The 23918-nt window shown below is 35.3% G+C and overlaps 2 protein-coding genes and 1 long non-coding RNA gene across 9 annotated transcripts in view; 2 read left to right on the forward strand and 1 right to left on the reverse strand.

The window, feature by feature from the left end:
* LOC117782687 lies at nucleotides 1-21462 on the reverse strand. The gene is made up of 3 exons (XR_004617313.1): nucleotides 21451-21462; nucleotides 9090-9095; nucleotides 1-63 (listed from the first exon to the last, which is right to left on the reverse strand). It is a non-coding gene; the product is annotated as an uncharacterized LOC117782687 (long non-coding RNA).
* On the forward strand, nucleotides 3652-18775 carry LOC117782683 (E3 ubiquitin-protein ligase hyd). Of its 3 annotated transcripts, none has more exons than XR_004617312.1 (20): nucleotides 3652-3812; nucleotides 5185-5382; nucleotides 5450-5729; nucleotides 5802-6019; nucleotides 6153-6394; nucleotides 6453-6643; nucleotides 8393-11914; nucleotides 11981-12122; nucleotides 12184-12417; nucleotides 13212-13684; nucleotides 13759-13963; nucleotides 14738-15502; nucleotides 15788-16804; nucleotides 16869-16942; nucleotides 17006-17325; nucleotides 17383-17589; nucleotides 17659-17806; nucleotides 17864-18094; nucleotides 18152-18490; nucleotides 18556-18775. XR_004617312.1 is itself a non-coding variant. In XM_034619710.1 (19 exons), exons 1-19 carry the CDS (start codon nucleotides 3751-3753, stop codon nucleotides 18362-18364), a joined length of 8742 nt encoding a protein of 2913 aa, XP_034475601.1. In that variant the 5' UTR covers nucleotides 3652-3750; the 3' UTR covers nucleotides 18365-18773. The 3 variants fall into 3 exon arrangements, 1 of the variants encoding a protein (XP_034475601.1); XR_004617311.1 differs by having other exon boundaries at nucleotides 18152-18486; XM_034619710.1 differs by having other exon boundaries at nucleotides 18152-18773.
* Nucleotides 20580-23918, forward strand: part of LOC117782684 (inositol polyphosphate-5-phosphatase A) — a 7586-nt gene continuing 4247 nt past the window's right edge. For all 5 annotated transcript variants that reach the window (XM_034619712.1, XM_034619713.1, XM_034619715.1 and 2 more), the window contains exons 1-6: nucleotides 20580-20716; nucleotides 20869-21099; nucleotides 21218-21388; nucleotides 23174-23346; nucleotides 23562-23649; nucleotides 23718-23873. In XM_034619712.1, coding sequence (XP_034475603.1) covers nucleotides 20639-20716; nucleotides 20869-21099; nucleotides 21218-21388; nucleotides 23174-23346; nucleotides 23562-23649; nucleotides 23718-23873 — 897 coding nt within the window. In that variant the 5' untranslated portion in view covers nucleotides 20580-20638. The remainder of the gene's footprint in view (nucleotides 20717-20868; nucleotides 21100-21217; nucleotides 21389-23173; nucleotides 23347-23561; nucleotides 23650-23717; nucleotides 23874-23918) is intronic.

Here is a 23918-nt window from a genome sequence, read left to right on the forward strand (position 1 = left end):
GCGCTTTGTGAAAATGACAAGTAGTGTTCACATTGACGGCAGTCATTTTGGCTTGGCACAGCGCTGTGAAGCACATTTTAAGTGACGTCAATGTCAACACTTTGACTAGTGTCACGGGCTGTAAGAAATTGCAGCAGAATATGATGCCGCATTGTGCCCCTATGTAAGCCCACCATAAGTAAGTAGTCCATAAACAATTTTTTTAACACTTAAGATTAAAGCTAGGTACTCACTGCGAAAAAACAATTGCGGAATTCAAGATAAATTATCTCGCTTCAGTTCCGCTGGTGCGGTACTCACAAAAGACATCAAAAGTTGCCAGATAGGGTGTGACATTTTTCAACACTATGGGCAACATCTGATATTTCTCTGTCGACTGACCAATTATTTTGGACATCCATTAGAGAAATGTCAGCTGTTTGTTGTGCACACAAAAGATAATACATTGAATTAAAAATGGCTGAATTTATTTATTTATGCACGACTAAAAGCAGTCGGCAAAGAATAAAATACCAAGTATAAAAATTAAGTTAAAGATTGCAATTAAAAACAAGGGGGCTCTGCCCCCTGCTCGCTTCGCTCGCGAAGCACGCTCGACAGTAGGATACCCTGAGCCCATGCACTCTTTTATAAAAGTTGATTGTTGCCCATTTTCAATGGGCTCAAGGTATAAAAATTACACACGCGAAACTATGAACAACTTTCGGTTTTCCTTAATCACTGTGCTTGTCCCTGCAGACTACGTTATTAGTGTCCCACTGAACATAATAGCTGATCGAATTCTTAATCTGGTTTTTATTAATGACTTCGCAAATACTGCCGTCTCTAGGGCACTCCCATTAAGTATCCCTGAAGACTTACATCAACCTACTATAGAAATTTCTATCTCAATCTCTAAACCTTTTAGTCCACCTCTATTATGTCAGCAATCACCTCGTCGTTGTTTTTGCAAGGGAAATTAATAATTGCTTAATGAACTTATCCTTGCTACTGACTGGTGCTTTTTAGAAAAAGCGACTGACATCGATATTGCCCTTATTTCTTTCTATGAGACCCTAAATGCACTCTTAGATGTGTACATTCCAAATTATGTTCCACCGTCAGACATTTCTATTTAAAGAATATTAAATGTAAGTATTTAAAAAAATATAAGATGTCTGATTCAAGTCTTGACTGGTCTAAGTACACAGTAGCCCAGTCGGACTTCGTCAATTTAAACTCGCTATGGTACGAGAACTATCTATCTCGATGCAAAAGAGTTTTCCCGTGAAGCTTAACAATTTTACAAATTTGTTAACTTGAAGCGTAAATCCCTAGTTTACCTTTCTCTTTTGGTCTAGATAATGCCAGTAACGACTCTGCAGCCGCTGAACTATTTGCTTACTTTTTTCAATCCACCTACTCTCATTACCTTCCTGGTCCTCCCTTTACGTCTCTTTAGTTCGTTCCATCCTGGAATACTGTTCATGCATTTAGAGCCCGCAGTATCAAGATATCACTTGTCGCAATCGCAGTGTGTTTAGAAATGTGAAGGCAATTTGCCGCTTCCTGTTCCTGTGTTTTTGTAGAAAGGCAATTTATTTTTATACCCTGAGCCCATTGAAAATGGGCAAAAAAGGGTATAATGTGTTTGGCAGAATGTATGTAACAGGCAGAAGGAGGGGTGGCAGACCCCATAAAGTATATATATTCTTGATCAGGATCAACAGCCGAGTCGATCTAGCCCTGTCCGTCCGTCCGTCTTTCCGTCGGTTTGAACGCATCGATCTCAGATACTATAAATGCTAGGGAATTTGGAATGCAGGTTTGTGAATACCATACGCAGGTCAAGTTTGTTTCCAATTTTGGATGCCACGCCCCCTTTACCCACAAATTGCACAAAACGATTTACAGGCGCAATTTTTGACATAGCACTCCCTAACTGAACAATCAGTTGAGAAGTATGCGTATGAAATGACCCTGAAAATTTCAAAGCGATTGACCCATAAATAGAGAAGTTATTTCGGAATAAATATTTAATTCAATAATTACATTTGCATGGAAAATCAAACGTGCGGGCGAGACAGCATGTATACGTTTGTATGCAAGGCGCGCACAAACACAGTACGAATAAGTACCCATTTTTTTTTTTGGGTACCAAATAAGAATCAAGCGATAAGCAAAAATATTATCGATATCATGTAATGAATATGTTAATTTATGTATATAGAAATATACAATTTGATTAAAATATAATTGTGTTAATATATAAATATGTATTTTTGCATGGCAAAAATCAGCAGAAGCTAATAGCTATGCATGAAATTGCATGAGAGAAAGCGATCATTTTGCAGCACTACTTTTGCATTTTTGCCGAGCACTGAAAGCTGCAAAATAATAATTTTAATTATTAATATTTCCGATTCCTTACACATATATATAATAAGTATCTGTTTATTATCGTTGTAAAAAAAAACTTGGCATTTTCCGCTTTAAGAATCTCATAATATTAGACATTGTCGTTTGTTTCAAATTTCGCGCGCAGCCTTTGGCAGGCTCGAATTTTTTGCGTAAGAGGGAGTTCAGTTGATTTAAAACAATGAGAGATCAAGCAAGTTATCTAAAAAATTATCTTGGTTTAAGGGAACAAGGTAATTTGTGCTTCTGAAAAATGACCAAGAAATTTTAGCAATTTATAATCACCCAGCACAATAAAAGTGAAAAGAAAACACTTGGACTTCATTACATCAGACGATAAGATAAAGTTGATAAAAAAAAAAAAAACAGCATTTCGATGCAATTTTTATAGATTGACCCAAAAAGCGCGTGACCCGCGTTCCTTAAAACTTTTCGCATTCTTTATTTTTCATTTTTTTTATTTTTATTTTTTCAGAAACCACAGCAAGCTCTCCAATGTGACGACTCAACATTTGGTTACTTTATGGTGTTGCATTGGACACATGTGTTTTTTGACGCTGTGACCAACGCAAAACAAAAAAGTAGCCAAATGTTCAGTGTTCTTTATCGTTTACAATGTATTAAGTCGGTACTTTTCCAATTATTTAATTAAACAGATTTTCCTGAGTTGTAAACAGATCCAGGCTCCATTTTTTGACTTTATATTAATCACTTGCCATATGTTGTTATTTTCTTTTTTCTGAAGGCAACAATCGACATATATAACATATAACGACATATATTGCTACAGTCATCAGAGAAATATCAGCTGTTGCCTAGTGTTGAAAAACGCCATACCTTATCTGGCAACCCTTTTAATGGCCTTTGTAGTTATCGTTACAGCTAAACTCAAACGAAAAAATTATATTGAGTTTTGCCACTGTTTTTTATATGGAGTGCGGACTCATCGAACAGTATTTTTCAGTAGTGAGTCCGGCATTTCCAACATTAATATTACTTATGTTAAACGTTTAAATATTTGTATAAATAAATTACCGAAGCAAAGATTCAAATTGTGAAGCATAACAATTGTACTAAAATCTATTTCTCAATGACATGTAACAAATTTATCACGTTTTATTCCATCGTTCCAATGTAGATGACTTCTTACTTGAACAAAAATATCGATTTAATATGATTCAATATTCTCTTAAATTATTATTTTGTACTATTCTTCGATATATCGATATCTTGTATTAATCGAACTTTGGTGCATTCTCAGAATTTTTGTGGCATCCCTATTTTTAGTTACATTTTCCAAGCTGAAATGAAAATTGAGAAAGAGCCGTGTTTCGTATAGTAAAGAAATTCACAATGGTTTCTATGCAATTTGTGTTGCAACCACTTCCGGGAACTGATGAACAATTCATTGACAGGTAAGAAGAGAATTTAATAATTTGCAAATGCATGCATACGCATATATATGTATTTATGTACGTACATATCATCTGCACATGTCAAACACATGTACATACACTTAAATTATATGTATATAATGTGTCTACATACATACATATTTATCATTCCACAAATATAAGCTAGTATGTACAACGAAATATTTATGTACTTATAAATGCATTCTTATATACATGCAAATATATACTGCTTTTCCTATACATCAAATTTTATGACGTTTTTCTTTTCAAATGTATGTACTATCTATGTATGTATGTATATGGGTAACAAACAGTTTTACATACTTAGATTATTCTTGCCTAAGTTGTATGTGTACACATGAATTTGATTTCTTACATGTGTATTTTTTTAGACATGTATGTGTATCCGTACATTTAGCTTGCCGAATATGTGAATATTCTGCTTATATAGAAAGAGGCACATTTAGATCTATGCATTTATGGATTATATGCATGAATGTGTATAACCACAAAATCTTTATATGTATATATATATATATCTACATGAATGCATGTGCACCTCGCGTTTATGCAGATCCTATGTATTCGTAATCAACTACATAGATTTCCACAAATTGTTTCATTCTGTTAATACACTTCTAAAATCGCGCCTTTGACATCAAATATATAAGAAAAAGAAGAATGATAGCAAAAATAAATGTTATAGTAAACAATCAATCTCGTCATTTATATTGAGTTATGAAATGTTCTGCTTGTATTTTTCCGATGCATGTTTTGGACCAGCCAAAATATGTATATGTTTGTAGTAGATAGGGTCTTCACTTAACACCGGCAGCGTTGCAGATGTGCCATTTCTTAAAACGTGAATAACGCTTTTCGCTGCAAGCACAACTAGATATATATTCACAGCATTAACAAAAAAAAAACGTATAGCCCAAATATATGCAAAAAAGAAAAAAAAAAACATCTGACTGCGCAGAGTTGCAACGAAGGCTGTAAGGCTGCCAGGAGTTAAGTTAATAAAATTTAATAATACTATGATTCTTTGATACGTTTTTTAATAATCACGATGACAGGGATTTTCAAATAACTCCTGCGCCTTAGATGGTCTTAGTTGCTTTAGCTTTAAAATCATTTGTATTTTAAAATTAAGTTCTTTTCTACAAATATATAACTGAACTTCTTAGCCAAGTTTGAAGAAATAAGTGTTTATGTATGAATACTATATTACTATTATATCAAGATCAAGACATATTTTCAAATAATCAAAGACCCGGGATGTAAAATTATAATATGCTTCAGTTGTCGTTGCAAAGAAAAACATAATATATAGTTTAATATCATTTTTCTTTCTCTCGATTTTCTTATGTAGAATACGAGAAGTCTCTGATAAAGTAAACCGCTTTGGTTCCGGTACTCATCGGATATTTGAGCAATTAAAAATACCAGTAAGAGAAGTTGTCATTGGACCTAACCATATTGGAGTGCTTCTAGAAGATGGGAAAGCATTTCGTGTAGCCTTTTCTATAAATTCGGAAAAGCTTGACTTGACTAAATCTGACAACAAGTGGTATGTTTATTTAAATGTTCTGCAATTTATATTAAAGATGCAATAATGAATTTTATAAATTTTGAAGTGCCCCATCGGGTGGAGTCGCAGCAAGCAATGCCCCGAAGGCGCCGTCGTCGTCACGGCCAATGGCTCGGTCTCGAGCTCGACTTCTCAGAGCAACAGGAAGGACAAGCTCAAGTGGGCAAGGCTCTGGATCCAGAAGTACAGGTGTAATAATTGGAGGTAGCTCATCGAATCGACCACTTGTGACAGTGCCAGCCACATATGTGCCTGAAGAACTTATATCGCAAGCGGAAGTCGTCCTTCAAGGAAAGAGCAGAAATCTAATTATCCGAGAGCTTCAGGTAAGTTTAGTTAACGATATATTTGTATCGACCCTATCATTAATAATTCATTCAATCGTTTCATAAATTTAGCGCACAAATCTTGATGTTAATTTAGCTGTTAACAATTTGCTTTCACGTGATGATGAAGAGGCTGAAGATACTGAAGAAGGAGGCGATAATTATGTTCCTGAAGACCTAATTTCATTGTTGGACAATGGGTTTTCCGGTGATAATAGCAGCGTTATTATTGATCCCTCTGATGGGCTTTTCTCCGAAGAAATCTTCAGTAATTATTCTAGCATAAGAAAGTAAGTTTCACAAAAAAAAAAAATATTAATAAATAAAGAAATATTATCTTTGGCAAAATTTTAGTACTCAACACCAAACACTTATCAGTCATGCAAAATTATTAAAATTTTGATTTACCTTCTTTTTTTCTAGTTTGCTTTTTGACCGTATTCGTAGTGAACGGACTAACGCAAGCTCAAGCGGAACAGATAATAATCAATCTAATCGGACATCGGCATCTTCTAGCGGCGTTATAGCAGGAAGTAGCAATCTTTCTGGCCAAATATCGTCCGCTAATGCTGACCGTGAAGCATTTAGTCGCTGGCGTGATCGTCAGTATTATGGTCCACGTCGCTGGATTAATAAAGACGATTATACATGGGATAAAGAGACAGGTTAATACATATTTTATTCTTATAAACATACACTCTTATTTACAAACCTTTATCGTAGATCCTAAAAAGAAAGAACCCTCTTCTATGCCATCACCAATATGGATATCTGAAGAGTGGCAGCCTTGGCCCGACAAAAACTCAGTTCGATTTAAGACAATTGGAGCTTTGTATTCCGAATTTATTGCACTATCGGAAAATGGAGAATTGCATCAATGGCGTTGGTCGGACTTGGAACCCTATAAATCTGATGTAAGTAGGACCACTATTCTAAACAATAGTATTGGAATTTCTATGTATTTGAAATCGCTAAGAGATTTAGGAAGCGGGAAGTGGAGACATCCAAACTTGTAGAATATCTGTAAAGTGTCCGGGCCCTGACATTGAACTTTATTAGACATTTCAATAATTTAAAAAAAAAATTAAGAAAATTTAAAGTTATAGTTTGTAATTTTAAATGATATTTTGCTAAGCCCACCTGAAATTTTACATTAATAAAATGAGTCAACTCAACAATCGGCAATCGGGTGCGAGCGTCACAACCAAGTTCACTGCTACCATATCAGCCACTTCAGACAAATCTGTGAACGAAAATGCAGAATGTAAATCATAATTTTTGACTTTTTTGTGTACATTTTATAATGTTTTTTTTATACTATTTATTTTAACGAGCACGCTAATTACAGCATTCATCGCAGAACTTTTAAAGACGGGGAACCAGTTATTTTTTATACTATAATTCTAATTAAATGACAGGTCGGCGACCCTAGCTAGAAAATATTATGTATTTTCAGTAATCAATAAAACCAGGAAATAATTCCGATACCGGAAGCGTAAACCAATATACTCCGTTTCATTATGAGTAACAGAACCGCAATAAATTCAAATTTAAGTAAACGAATTTGTTTTAAAATTTAAATTTATTTTTAAATCGATGCACCCTATTGTACATTTATGTTAATATATTTTATTTATTTCTCAACACATTGCTTTGTTACAAGTACTGATATCGGAATCGAAAGCATAAAATAGAAATATAACACTTTTACCGAAATAATTGTTAATATCAGGCCGGATTCGAATTCCAAACGTTTTCAAAAAGTAAAAACGGAACGAAAACGAACGTTTTACTATTTGCAGTTTCCAATTCCGACCGAAATGGACTTGTTTTTACTTTTCGAACTCGGTTTCGAAAACGTTTCGATAGCAGTAAGTCATTGACCGTATCAGCTGCTTAGAGAAGTAGAAATTGCTAAAATAATATAAATTGATAAGTTAATTCTGCAAAATGCCGGCAATTATGGTTATTGGTTGCTTGCATTTTTGCATTACATTTTTTTTTCTACCAGCTGATTGCCTGGCTTGTGCTTATCGACATGAACCAGAGTTAACATAAATTCAAAAATAAAAACATTCAATCCTCAATTTTTATCTTAAATCCGATTAGAATTACTTAAAACCATTTTTGAAAATAAATTTTAAATATTTCATGTTAAATATAGCACATAGAAGCTAAATTAGACTAAAATTTCGTTGCTCGAATTTTATTTTTCAATTGAAGTAACTCTAGCAGCTTTTGATTGCGAGAGTTAGAATCAATAACAAAAAGTTAAGTGGAATTCAGAACAGTTCGGTTTAGTCATTGCCACTCGGTTGTATGCAATATTTTATAGATGTTTATAAAAAAATTCTTTTAAAGTATACTTCAAATGCTTAAAGTGATCTTAAACGATTCTGAAAATGTTCAAGATTATTTGAATTTTCAGTTTATTGTTTTAGGGAATTATTTTAATGATTTTTGTAGCATTTACTTTCGATTCCGCTCGCTCAACAGCACACGTTTTAAAAACGACAATTTTTGTCGATTTGTGGAATTCGGAACAGCAATCAACTCGATTTGCTGCAATTCCACTCGTTTTCGGAATTTGGAACAGGCCCGTTTATTCAATTATACATCGACATATACTTATATTGCATTATATTTTTTACCTTTCGCTTTAGGCGGAAAATGTATTTCATCCCAAGACAGTGGCACTTGGCATTACTGAAAAGGTCGAGCTTATATCAGCAAATTTTATTAGATGCTCTGTAGTAACTGAATCGAATCGTGTTGCCACTTGGATGGACGAACAGTTGGGATATCTGGGAGCAAAATTGGAGCATGTTGCAACAGCGTTCAATGAGTTTAACATCGATCCTATTTCAACAATACACGTTTGCTCTCTATACACCGCAGTTCGAACCGATAATAACAATATTTATTGGTGGGGAGTATTACCCTTTGATCAGCGCCGATATCTGTGGGACAAGTTTCGGACAAAGACAAAAAAACCATTCAAAATGGTTGCGACAGATATAAACGTAGGCTCACAAGTGATAATGAAAAAATGTCCCATTTATCAGACTGGATCAATTGGATTTACTTGCACAAATGGGGTTCCCAAAGTTGGACAGTTACTAAACTCTGTGTGGGATTTTTCTGATGTTTGCCGTATGAAAATTCTGAATATCGGTTCAACACTAGGATCTTCAGATAAGTGCCAGGTAACCGTGCCAATATCCAATACTCATGGAGGTAATATTGCTGATAAAGACACCATCTCAAAGGCACCACCTGTGCAAGCGACAACATCTAGCAAGAGTGGGCAAATTAGTTCAACTAGCAAGGAATCGACTGATCGTATTGACATGCCTCCACCACCATCTCCAGCGTCTAGCACTTGCAGCGACACAGGAAGCGTTACGTCTCACAAACGCACCAAAAGAATAACTGCGAAGGATGATGGCAATAATTCTCAAGAAGGCAGAAAAGACGAGGAACTGTGGCAACTGAAAGACGTTGTCTTCGTCGAGGACAAAGTTGGGCCCATTGGAAAAGTCCTTAAAGTTGATGGAGACTATGTGGCAGTCCGTTTTCCACCATTAAATTGTGTCAATAACGTAAACGTCAATGTTGCCGCCGGTTTAGCAACCAAAGATGAAGGGAAAGAGGATGATTGGCAATCATGTCGTCTTTTGCGACGCGAAGATGTGCAAATCTTTCGCTCTGCAGTATCATCACGTGGTCCAGATTGGCTTCAAAAGCAACCAAAGAAAATCAATATTGGTGCGGATCTATCAAGCGCACAGCTTCTAACAATTGCAGTTGATACGCGTGGCATTCATGCAATCAAAAAAGTGTTTGGTAAAATTCATTACAGTCTGTATAATTTATACAACAGCAAACAGGAACAAAACTGCCAATTCCCCACAGATTGTGCGTCATTTATTGGCGCCTCGGCAAATAACATTACAATGGCTTGTAATAACGATTGTAATGGAAACAGCAGCACAATTGTGCTTAGGGATGGTAACGGTGCACTTTATCCAATGGCGAAGGATTGCATTGGGTCCATAAAAGATCCTCAATGGTTTGATTTGCCGCCTGTTAAATCCATAACCATGGCAACCATATCGCTTCCACCATCAGCATCTTGTATCAATCTCAAATCAAAGGTCTGCATGACTGCCTTGCTTTTTATAACCCAAAAGCTAATGCCACATATACTACGATGTGATATTAAGAACTGTATTGCTGTCCTAAAGCGTCTTGAACAAGAGGACCGCAAGGAGACCATTGCTGTCGTTGAAGAACGCTGCGATGGTAATAGGAATATATTCCATGCCTGTGTAATAATGTGTGCACCAACCTCCAACAAGGATTCACAGCATTCACCAGATCTAGCGAGCAGCACTAGTTCAGAAAAGAAACCACTTGCCTCGGGGGTTTCATTGCCCCGTACTGGAGCAGGAGGATCATCGTTGTCGTATGGCAGCGCATTTGCTGGAGGCAATGGAGGCAATTTTAATGAAAGTTCCAGCAGCTTTGCCACAGTCTCTGCTGGCATAAATTCACCGTCAACGTCCGCATCTATAACCAGGGAAAATCGAATAAGTCTGCGTGACATGATGCATCGTCTAATCAACACAGAACAAAACACGGAACAAAACCATCAGGCATCCACTAGTGCTGGTGAAGATCACGCCTATATTCCATTGCCCTGGACTGTTGAATCAGGAACGGCTAGCAATCTTAGTACTAATGCAGCACAGAACACAACTGATATTGCTGAAGATGATGTGTCTAAAGTATTACCATCAACGTCCCAAAGCATTAATGTATCCAACAGCAAAATGGGTAATCCAAATTATACATTCGACGTATTGCAACGGCGAGAACACGCCATTCTGATTCTTCAACACATGTGCACCAGTGTTGCTATGCGTAGTTATTTATATCAGATGCTAAGTGCCAAGGATGCTCAGGGACAAACTCCGTTTATGCTGGCAGTTTCATGTCGAGCATACGAGGCAGGAATAATACTTTTGAATACAATTCTCACAGTATCCGAGCAAGACACGCAGCTTAAAGATGCCATGATTTTCCCAAGCGGCTCACCAGCTGATCAATCGCCATTGCATGTTATTTGTTACAACGACACGTGTTCTTTTACGTGGACTGGCGCGGATCACATAAATCAAAACATTTTCGAGTGCAAGACATGCGGATTAACTGGCTCCCTATGCTGTTGCACCGAATGTGCACGAGTCTGCCACAAAGGACACGACTGTAAACTGAAACGCACAGCGCCAACAGCATATTGTGATTGTTGGGAGAAATGCAAATGTAAAGCACTGATTGCTGGAAATCTTACAAAGAGATTTACGTTGCTATGCAAACTTGTCTCTTGTACTGATTTGGTCACAAAATTCAACTCGAAGGGTGAATCTATATTGCTATTTCTCATTCAGACTGTTGGTCGACAGATCGTAGAGCAACGTCAGTATCGATTTAATGTGAGGGTGCGCAATGTTGGCAATAATACTGGAACTTCAAATGGAAGCAATACAGTAATAACCAACCGGAAGTCTTCTTCTCTAGACATTGACAATGATATGCCAGACCATGATCTAGAGCCACCAAAATTTGCAAGAAAAGCACTTGAACGTCTTTTAATTGATTGGCAAGCTGTACGTTCAATGATAATGAGCGGCGCCGAAAGAACCGAATCTAATTTGCAAAATATCCATGGCAATACTAGTGAAAGCGCCAATTCGGAAAATTTCAATGTTTTCATGCAATCTCAGCATGGATCTACACTGCTTGATAAATTTACACATAACTTAATTGTGAAATGTACAAGTGATCATCTTGACACGCTCTTGCTGACTTTGGTGCGTGAACTGCAAAACTTTGTAGTTGAAGATCGCCCTAGGGAGGCTGAAGATGTTGCTCGACGTTTTGTACGCTCCGTGGCTCGTGTATTTGTCATTTTTAATTTGGAGAAACAGCCAAATCCTGAGAAACGTAAAAATCACACATCATGCAACAAATACGTTCAAAGCTGCGTTAAGGTATTTCAAACACTGCATAAAATCTCTATTGAGGAACTGTGTGAGGTGTCTGAGGCACTGATTGCACCAGTAAGGCTTGGAGTGGTGCGACCCACAGCTCCGTTTGCCATGTCCTCATCAAACCTGGATGTAAGTTATTGCTTAGGTATTGCTCACAAATATTTTCTAACCTTGTCTTTATGCTTTTTTCTGTAGAATTCTGACGATTTGTTCAGCGTTGAGCCCTTAGCCCCAACCAATGTTGAGTCCACCTCCGAGCATATTGTACACGATGCAATCAATGTTCAGAATTCAAGCTTCAGCGTACAACAAAACTATGATGTCGTTGCTATGGACAGTGAGTACTAGAACATTTGTAATATTTACACGATTTGTATTTTCTATACCGCCTATTTCAGCCCTTAGAGACCCTTCAGAATCGGAGGAGATTCCCAATCGAGAAAGCAACTTAAGTAGTCATGACGATGACTTAATTGAGAACCAGCGAAATGAAGAAGGAATGCAAGATGATGAAAGTGATAACGATTTCACATTTAATGATGCCGAAACTGAATCAGACTCGGATGACAACCAGAGTAATCAAGATGCACAACGAAGCGTTCAAACTGGTGCCACAGTTGGCTCGGAAACAGGTAATTTAACTGTACTCGTTACTTAAAAAATAAGTAAAAGGATATTCTCAGGCCTGTTCCGACCTCCGAACGTTTTAAAAAAGTAAAAACTAAACGAAAACGAATTATGGTTATTGGTTGCTTGCATTTTTGCATTAAATTTTTTTTGTCACCAGCTGATTGCCTGGCTTGTGCATATCCACATAAATCAGAGTTGTCATGAATTCAAAAAGAAATACATTCAATCCTCAATTTTTATCTTAAATCCGATTAGAATTAGTTAAAACTATTTTTAAAAATTAATTTGAAATATTGCATGTTAAATATAGCACATAGAAGCTAAATTAGACTAAAATTTCGTTGTTCGAATTTTATTTATCAATTGAAGTAACTCTAGCAGCTTTCGATTGCGAGAATTAGTATCGATAACAAAAAGGAAAGTGGAATTCAGAACAGTTCGGTTTAGTCATTGCCGCTCGGTTTGGTTTGTATGCAATATTTTATAGATGTTTATAAAAAAAACTTTTAAAATATTCTTCAACTTTAAAGAGTTGAAGTAGTGATGTTAAACGGTTCTTAAAATGTTAAAGATTATTTGAATTTTCAGTTTATTGTTTTAGGGAATTATTTTAATGCTTTTTGTAGCATTTAGTTTTGATTCCGCTTGCTCAACAGCACATGTTTTGAAAAGTTTTATTTTCCTTTTGTCTGGACTGCCGTTCACAGCGAAAATTACAATTAGGATATTTATTAGACAGTGGCAGCGTTTTTGTTGGCAACAATACAAATGTATTTACAATCAACTTTTATTACAGACATTGGAGTTCTATTTCTGGAAGACGAATCTGGCGATTCCTCTGCTCAAGAGGAAGATGGATCTGAAGATGGCGAATCCGACGACCAGTCTGATGAATTTAGTTTTAATGATCAACAGCTCGAGCGTCGCAACATAAATCCGAACTCACGCAACGATCTCACTCCACAAACAATGCAATGGGCAATCAGAAGCCGCGATAACGCTCGACCATCGGTTCGTGTACCAACTGGATCCAATCTTGTTTTTATTGATCCCATGGCATTACGCCGAACAACTGTGCCAGCCAGTACTGCTGTCAACACACCATCAGCCGAGTCCCACACAATGGCCACTACTGCCAGTAATTTGGGTCGTGCTTTTGGCATTACGATTCGACAAATTTCCGAGCTCTTAGGTATTATGTCATACAATATGATGAATGATATTGAGACTTCACTCAAAATACACGTTGAGGAAGCTGTTGCAGTTCAAGTGAGTATTTTAAATAAGTGAATGTATATTATAATGATTAAATAATTTATTTATTTATTGCTTCTATCGTAAAGGCGTTTGTTGAAAAGCGCTTAAAACCTACTTGGGATTGGATGTTTACAGTAATGGACGGTACAGAGGCGCAGCTCAAATTCGGTGCCTATTTGACAAACTACACTGATCCAACTCACCCTTTGCACCCGCTTAATCTCAGTCAACAAGCTACCACAAGCCAAGCATCAATCCCAACTTCCACAACCGTGGGAGCTAATGTGATTGGTAAGACATAGTAAAATTTCAGAGCTGTACTAAATGGCAATCATTTCGATTACATTCGTATAATTTATAAAATGGTTTAAAACTTTTTGGTTAAAATCAAAAATTATGTCTTTAAATCCCCTTCATTGCGTTCACTTTTCGATTTCATCACTCTATCGAATTTTGAAAATGACTCAATGTCGTCAAAAAATGCAGCTAAAAAAAATATTACATTTTTATACAATTTTTGAAAAATGCGTTTAATAAACATGTAATGATGAATGAGTCGTTTAAAGTGTTTCGAAGCACTTCCCTTATGAGATAAACATCTTGCTGCAATTTTTTTTTATTTGCGGTTATACCGCCAACTAAAAACTGCCGCACACTTCCCTATGTGAAATGTTGACTATATTTTCTGAGAATACAACTTCCTTAAATTTTTTGATTGAAAAAAGTGATTGCAATCATTTGCATTTATAATGAATGCAACCAGTTACGATTGCATTAAAATTAGAAGCAGAATCATTGATTGATTGATTTTAATTTTAATCTGTAATCGCATCTTCAGGTGTGATGGATGAGAAATCAGTACCTGCTAAATGACATGATACCATTTTATAGAAAAACTAAATGTTTTTCAGTGTTGAAAATTTTCTGTTGAATGCAAAAGTAACAATCAGGTATCATGATTGGTGAATAAAATTACCTACTGAATTCCCCCAGTGATTGCAATTTTTGCAGCTCTAAGTATTTGATTGAATATATGTATATTAATTTTATTTATTCATTTCGTAGGCTCAAGTTCTCGACGAGATTTCTTCACATATTGTCTTTCATTAATGCGTGCACACACATCGGAGCATCGGGATGCGCTGCCAGTATTAGATATAACTGCATTGCGGCATATTGCCTACGTTCTTGATGCCTTCGTTTTCTACATGCGTAACGATACTAGCTTTTACGATAAAAGCGACTCTATTTCTGGCCGTGTTAACAATTTATCAAATAGTGTTGAAAACGATGATACCGACGACGAATTAAGTAACATTGAGGATTCAAATGCCGACAGACAGTGTTCAAAAAACTTATATTCGAATGCTAACACGCGAAAGTATGCATTCTTTACTAGATCAGACTCAACACTGAGCTTAGGTTGCTCGGCACCAGATGGTTTTGATTTGCCCCTTGATATGGCAATGCCTCTAGCTGACAAACCGCACTTGCTACAACCGAATTCAAAGCGACAAGAGCTCTTTGCCAATCTACCATTACATGCAGTTCCTGCTTTAAAAAGCAATACCAAAACCAACATTTCCCATCAAGGTTCCATTGATCAACCTCCCACCCGTTTGGGATTCTCAAATTTCATGAAAATCGAGACGCCATTCAATACTAATACAGAAGAGGAACCTACTGTGTCGGAAACAAATACGGAAGCGCTCGAACCAAAGAAGGGAAACGAAACTTATAAGGACGATGATACTGCAGACTTGAATATTTACGTACAACTAAAGAAAAAACAGTGCTTAGACGATACCAAGTCACATGAAGGAAACAAAGGTAAATTTGTTTTCATCTTTAATTAAATCATTTTAGAGTATACATTATACACTTTATTAAACTAATATTAAGTAAGATTTTTGAATTTTGAACTTTTTACTAAAAATATTGAAACATGGCATTATATTTTGAAAATAATAATAGAAATTATTAAAATTTTAATTTTTATCGAAAAATAAGAACTAGTTTTTAATTTACTGATGCAAGTCGTCACCAAATAGTTCTTATTTTACAATTATTTTTTTATAATCTTAATAATATATAATAACAATTTTATTTAATTAGATAATAAATACGTTGATGAGGACATGGATGGGGAGGATGTGCACATGACCGATGATACAGCCGGATCCAGTAGATCGGCAGATCTTTTAATAACTACTCGGCCTGAAGTTATTATCGCACCAACTAAGAGTCAAGCGCGTAGTGGCGTTCGGGAGGATGTGGCACCTTTGCATAGTTCCTTATCAGTATCAGCAGTTCGTAGCGTTATCGTTCGAGCTGGAGCATCCAGTTTAAAATTAGAATCCGATGACAATAACTTATCCGAGTTGAGAAATCGATCATCTTCCGCATCTCAGATGGCGCAACAACTTAAATGTGATAATAGTCGTGAAAAGGTACCAAACCAAGCAATGATGTTTCCTATTCGTGGATCATTGTTTTATAAGAGCAGTTCTTCAGAACTGCCATCATGGAACTTTTTGTTAAGTCGCTGGAAGCTAGCACTTGATCTCTTCGGAAGAGTTTTTATGGACGATGTTGGTATGGAACACGGCTCTGTATTGCCAGAATTAAGAGGTTTTCCAGTTAAGGAAATGCGCTTTAGACGCCATATGGAAAAGCTTCGAAACGGGCAACAGCGCGATTTGGTGCTTTGTAAGCTTGAAAGAAATCGTGAGAGTTTAATAATCCAAACGTTTAAGGAATTAAATGCCCAATTCGGTACTCAAAATCGTCGAGCTCAGCCGCCCATTACATTCAATAGAGTTAAAGTGACATTCAAAGATGAGCCCGGTGAAGGATCAGGTGTGGCGCGTAGTTTCTATACATCCATATCAGAAGCATTATTGGCGAGTGCTAAATTGCCCAATCTTGATTCAGTGCAAGTGGGAGGTACACAAAGTAAATACGGTGTGCCGTTTTCGAGCATACTGCGCAGTAGAACCGTTTCTGGATCTAGTCGCGATCCGCCCACATTGCAGAGGCGGGGCACAGGCAGCAAAATATTGTGGCGCACGGCTCGTGAGCGAAAATCATTAAATGTCGATGCTAGGCCCTATACTCCTGCCATCAATGCAGGTAATGTAAAGAAATATATTATAATTTTTCTATGAGTCACATGTGCTTTAAATTTGAAATATAGATAACACTGCGGATAGCTCCAACGATCATTTGTCTGTCCACTTGCAACAGCTTGGAGAGCGACTCTATCCCAAGGTAAGCTAAATGGTATATTATAGTGTACTGAGACCGATAGTAATTAATAAATATATTCATTAGATCCACTCAATAAACTCAACACACGCACCGAAGGTAACAGGCATGCTTCTTGAGATACCTACGCCCCAGCTTCTGTCTGTACTGTCTTCAGATGAAACATTGAGACAAAAAGTTAATGAGGCCGTTGAGATAATCACTTTCAAGCAAAAGGCTGAAGTAAATGTGCAAAGTCAACAGAAAAAATCACCAGCTGCACTTGTTGAACCGATTGAAGACGATAATGAACCACTATTTTACTCGCCGGGTAAACGTGGCTTTTATACTCCACGACAAGGACTGGCGACTTTTGAACGGATTAACGCATTTAGAAATATTGGCAGGTAAGAATTATATACATAATTATTTTCAAAAGACTAAATGCTATTTTTTTTTACTAGACTTATTGGACTTTGCCTATTGCAAAACGAATTGCTCCCGTTGTTCCTTCAAAGACATGTATTGAAATACATGCTAGGGCGAAAAATCAAATTTCATGATCTGGCATTCTTTGATCCTGCTTTGTATGAATCATTTAGGCAAATCATTCAAAATGCTCCAACAAAAGAGGGGGAAGAGAATATTAATCGAATGGAGCTTAGCTTTGTGTAAGTCTGATGGTTTTCAACAACATTTGCCTATTGATAATAATTAAACATTATTATTTTATGTTTAAGAATTGATTTAATGAAAGAGGAAGGTTGTGGTAACCGCGAGTTGATCCCAGGAGGACGCGATGTACCCGTAACCTCAAGTAACATATTCGAGTATATAAGACGTTATACAGAGTATAGGCTTATTAAATCGCAGGAGAAAGCGCTCGAGGTAAGATTTGCCAGCTTAGTAATGTACTCATTATTCAAGAAATTTATAAATTCACAGGCTTTAAAGGACGGTATTTTTGACGTTCTACCGGACAATTGCATGAATAGCTTAACTGCCGAAGATCTACGATTGCTCCTGAATGGTGTCGGCGATATCAATGTATCCACTTTAATATCTTATACGAATTTTAATGATGAGTCAAGTGAAGGACCAGATAAACTCTTAAAATTTAAAAGATGGTTTTGGAGCATTGTGGAAAAAATGAATACGTTAGAACGCCAAGATTTGGTTAGTACAATTGTTAAGCTAAAAATTTATACAATTTATTAACACATGCAATTTAAGGTATATTTCTGGACTGGATCACCAGCATTACCAGCTTCGGAGGAAGGGTTTCAACCTCTACCGTCTGTTACCATACGACCAGCTGATGATTCACATCTTCCTACTGCAAATACTTGTATATCTCGTCTTTATATTCCCTTGTATTCCAGCAAATCAATTTTACGGGGTAAAATGCTGATGGCCATTAAATCCAAAAACTTTGGATTTGTTTGAAAATCAAAAAAAATTAACAACTTCTAGTTTATGTTAATAATGCCGTACGTTTGCTTATTACGAGTTTTTGTAATTGAGAAATTTGAAATATGACTATTCCACATTTGTAACCAACAACATATGTATGTATGTCCATTCCTTAATTTTTTATTTTATTTTTTTAATAATTATTGCGCTAATTCTGTTTTAAGATCACATCTATGAAGAGAAATATAAGGTCATTCCTGGATACAGTTCTACTGGATACAAAGCACTAGGGAAATATTAAAAAGAACAAATATTAACTTGTAGATGTTAGGGCAAGTTTGCTTTTAATTTTACATTTATTTTATTATAGGACATGTAATAAAAAATATATAAATATGTATATTAACCAGGGAATAAAACTTTAATGGTAACCGTTATCCAAAATAACAATGTATGATTTTCGGTATTTTCTGAACTTTACAAAACTGGTAACGTCTTTTTATACAGAATGGATGCAATAACAGATTCAAGTAAAGTATAATCGTTCAATGTTACGATTAAAAATTTAAATTGCCTATTTTATTTTTACAATGAGGCAGGATTCGAACCCAGTTATTTTTCAAAGTAGTTCTATTTATGCTACATGTCGGCGACTCTAAGTAGGTAGCCACAAGACCTCATGAACCAATCCTTTTAACAATTGTGATTCTTATTTGAAGAGTTATTTAAATACTTTTCGGGATAAGCACATTTCTGGAATACCCCACACACATATATTAATAGAATATGATCAACATGCCGCTGTGTAAAGCATCCCAAAACCATAATATTTCCGCCGCCATTTTTAACAGCTTGCATCACATAGTGTCTTTGGAGCTTTTTCCGGGACTATGTCTGCAATATTGTTTTCTATTAATCGACTTGGATTTTTGTCCTTTGGTGTAAGGGGCTTGACTTTCTGCGTTTTGGATGATGATGATTAGTGGAGAAATGTGCTTATTTCGACAAATATATATTTTTTCAACTTCGACTTCGAACACACGGCCAAAATTGTTAAAGGATGCATGGAATGCAAAATTCTAAATTTGTATAATGGCCAGAACAAAGTTCCGACGTCAATCCGATTGAAAATCTTTGGTCAATCGTGAAACGATGGCTTGGCCAGTATAATTCTTAAACATAGGAAAAACTAAGCAGGGAAAATGGCAGGTTCTTGGCAGGATGAAAAAGTAAATAACATGAATAGAAAATGACTCCATTTAGTTCAACAGGGTTGAACAGTTCTAGCTGATGACAGGCAACACGCGTTCGGCCAAATATCCGATTGTCTGAAATGTGTCTCCTTGCCAGTCAAGGTCTAGCAAGTGCAACGGCAAGGCAATTTGAATGAGCAACGAGCCGCGCTCTGTATCTCAGCAAAGTTGCTTAGCGTAGTGTACACAGACTGAACACCAAGACCCCGGTAAATGGTAATGTCTCTTACATATCTCGGCGAGTCAACGATCTGTCGTAAAAATTGGCTCTGACAAGTTTCAAAAAAAAAAAAATAAACAAAAAAAAATTAAATTTAAATCCTAATAATAGTTATTTTTTTAAATAAAAGAATTTAAATTTATATATTTTTTTTGCAACAGTTTTACTACTTTATTTTTTTGTAAATCGAAGTCATACCGGTACTTCGAAACCAAAACCTATAAAAAAAAAAGCGGTAACCGTTACAAATCCGATATTCAAAGATTTTTTCTAACCGAAAACTAAAATACAAACATAACCGAATTTGTAATTGAAACCGATAACCCGATTTGTTCAAAATCGATTTGTCATACATCTTTTTTTTTGCCACTTAATTGTGTTATTATTGTTTTTTGACTCAATATTTAGCATATCGTAGTTATATATGCAAATCAGTTCATTTCGTATTACATTTCAAAGCGATGTGTTTATTATAATATTTGAGACAGCTTAAAAATTCAGCGACGGGCTTATAAAATAAGCTTAAGTTAACGTAATGGTAGAGTATGATTTTATGTTCCACAGTCGACTGCGGTTGTAAAAGTATCTTTCAGACACTCAGTTTGTAAAGCAGCTAAGCCTAATTGGGTTGCTGTCGATTAAATCGACACACAGCCCGCTCTTGGTAGGGAAAAAACCTTGGTATATTTGGTATTTAAATATTTATAGTCAAATTCACGAAAAGACGATATCTTTTATAAATAAATTATCGATACTATCGATGATGCTATCGATAGTTTTGCAGCTCTGCTCTGACATACCAAAAGATACATAAATTTAGGGATAATCTGAAAAATGGAAACCATAAATGAAGTCAAATCGGATACTGAATTAATGCTAGTAACAGCCAATGTTGGAAGTTTGTTTGAAGATGTACGTACGTATACTGTTTTGTACAGATGCATAGACATCTGTAAACATTGTTTTACACATATGTTAATAAGCTTGAATGTTTGTGTGTACATATGTAAATAACTAATTAATTTTGAATGTAAACATTTTTCATGATCGGCCATGCTATGCAGCCCAAAAGACTTCTTTCAATATGGCTGGAAGAGTTTATTGCCAAAGTATCGGAAACGAAGCCAAGATTCTTAGCTTTACATTTACAAGAAGTGGGTGGGAAGACCTACGAGAACTCCATGGATCACGTACAGCAGTTTATCCAATGTTTGTGCGAGACTATGAAAAGCATGGAATACACATACGTACGCATTTATATGGACGAAGATTTCAAATCTGCAGAGCATTTTACTGTGAGTATCTTAAATCACAGTCTGACTATATTATCTCCGTCTTGATTAATAGTCTTACCCGATGATTAATTTTCTCACTCGCGCCCATTTTCTATGTTAATCGTTAATTATTTCACAGGCCCTTGGAAACATTTACTTTGGCCATAAGGATTTATGTACTTTAAGAATTTGGAATTTTCTGAAACATGACTGGGAGGATAAACTGGATGACGAGCAAATCTTTTCTGGAAATATCGAAGCAATTTCAACCAAAGAGAAATCAAAGTTTCCCCAACACTTTTTTCCGGAAGTAAGTTGTCTTAAAATAATGTCCACACATTTTCAAATTTTTTTGAGTAACATACTTAGAACATGTCGATTGCTCGAAATAGTAAAGGTATTTTTGATACTGATTTAACAAACTAATTCAGTAGATTGACAATTTATAAGAAGAAAAGGTCGAAAAATAATAGTCTGCTTATAATTAATGAACTTATTTATTATGCTTTAGCTGCAATTTTAATATTTTCAGCTCTTTCCCTATCTTAGTCTTTTATAATCTTCCTGAACTACTTTTCATGCTTCCGCACTATTGTCTTTAGAGCTCCTGAGCTGCTGGTCCTTCTTCTCTTTTAAGATGGGGCGTGTTCGCTAAAAGGAAAAGGGTTAGTTGAGCGCACTTGACAGTATGATACCCTGTGAAATGGCACTTAAATGCCGTTCGGTACACCGAAGATTTGATGCCCTTGGAGAGCGCTGTACTAAATTTAGGATTGATCGTTTCAATAACAGCTACAAAATAAAGTGGATCTGTCAGATTAGTTTCAATATCTCAAAAATAAAAAAAAAAATTTCCTTTAAACTTGATTTAAGGCCGATGCTACATACCAAGTTTGAAGTGTCTGGCTCTGATAGTCTCTGAGATCGACGCTTCCAAACAGACAAACAGGGCTACATCGACTCAGCTGTTGAAATTAGTTAGGAGTATATTTACTTTATGGGGTTTGCCACGCATCCTTCTGTCTGTTAAATACATTTCACCAAAAGCCTTTTATTTTTTTTGTACATTGCTATTAGGCACATGGTATTAAAACACTTCTTGTAATTATCGAAATAAAATCTAAATAAGCCTCATAGCTGATATTACTAATTGTTTTAGATTGACCCCTATTAAATATTTTTATTATGAAGGATATCTACGGGTGATTTTTACTTATTTTTTATTTCAAAGCCGCGACTTTTTATTCTAAGCATATAAAAATAATTTATACTATTCAATCATGATGGAAAATTACTAGGAACCTTAACTGTTGTGAGGAATATGCTAAAAACATAACTTTTTATGGTTATCTTTATATATTAATTATTTATTTATTTTAAAAATTAAATGTTTTTATTAATTGTGCCATAAAAAAATGTAAAATGATTATTATTATTTATTTGTATTTTTTTTAAATGTTTTATAAAAGTTTTAAATGACTTTTATGACTTTAAAGACTTTTATTCATAATAGTCTTCAAAGACTATTATTTTTGAGGAATAAAGACTTTAAGACTTTTATTATTTGGAAATTTTTGGATAAACGACTTTGTGCATATCTCCGATGGTTTTTAGTCATTCTAAAATAAAAATAACAGTTAAGTTTCCTAACTTATATCAATTGGCTAAGGTGGCCCATAAGTTGCCTGCAAGTTAAGTCAGCGTTGATCGGAAATTTTCCGCTGACTTTGTCTTCTAAGTCTTTGAGACTTTAACATTTATTAATCAGAAACAGTCTCTTAAGGCTTTTATTTTATTCCTCAAAAGTAACATTCTAAAAAAATTTTATTTAACCACTGAATAGAAAAATTCAATAATAATAATTATTTTTTATTTAAATCACAAATCAAATTATTTAAAACACAAATCACAATATTTAATATAGTTTTATTTAACTGTTTGCACTTATATTGTAAGAAAAATTGTTTGTAGTATATTTGAACCAAAAATTATACTTTTTTTATTGTTAATTGTTTTAGTTGTTTTGATCAATAACGATTATTTTCAGTTCCTGAAAATTAAGTTAAATGAGAATAAAAATATTTTTTTACTTTAGTGCAAATGGTCACGTAAGGGGTTTATGCGAACACGTTGGGAAATTAATGGCACTGTCATTGAGCTAGTCAATATACACCTTTTCCATGACGCCTCTAATTTGGCTGCTTGTTCAGATTTCCCTTCTGTCTACTGCAAAACAAGGAGAAGAGCCCTAATACATACTATTGAAAGGTAATTATTACTTTATGTTAACCTCTAATTTTTGTCACAATTGCGCATAATTGTTCTCCTCATCTAAGCAAGATAGATTTTATATTTCGCTTACGTTTTTTCACGTCACATTTGTGTTCGTTAAAGTCGAGATTTATTTTTTATACAAATATGTATGTGTACATATTTATTTACTAAGCCTACGATATATTTGTAATATTCTCGTATCTAATCAGGTTCCACTTGGATGACAAAAATGGATCCGTCCCTTTTTTTTTGTTTGGAGATTTTAATTTCCGATGTGACACTGCAGGCGTTGTAAAAGTAAGTATACATTATTGATATAATTACATATTAATATTTATTTTTAATATATTTTACGCGGTAAACAGGAATTGACTGCAGATTTAGTTGCTCATCGCGTCCAAAGTATGAAAACTGAAAACACCAAAATTCATTATCGCAACTCCACTGGCAATAATATACTTACTGTGGGTAAAAAGGAATTTAGTCATGCCGATCATCAGCTTAAGTTCAAAGAACATTGGGTAATATTTTAAAATACGCATTTCCGGTTTTTTTCATATTGTATT

The sequence above is a fragment of the Drosophila innubila genome, assembly GCF_004354385.1.
Source record: "Drosophila innubila isolate TH190305 chromosome 2L unlocalized genomic scaffold, UK_Dinn_1.0 5_B_2L, whole genome shotgun sequence".
NCBI lineage: Eukaryota > Metazoa > Arthropoda > Insecta > Diptera > Drosophilidae > Drosophila > Drosophila innubila.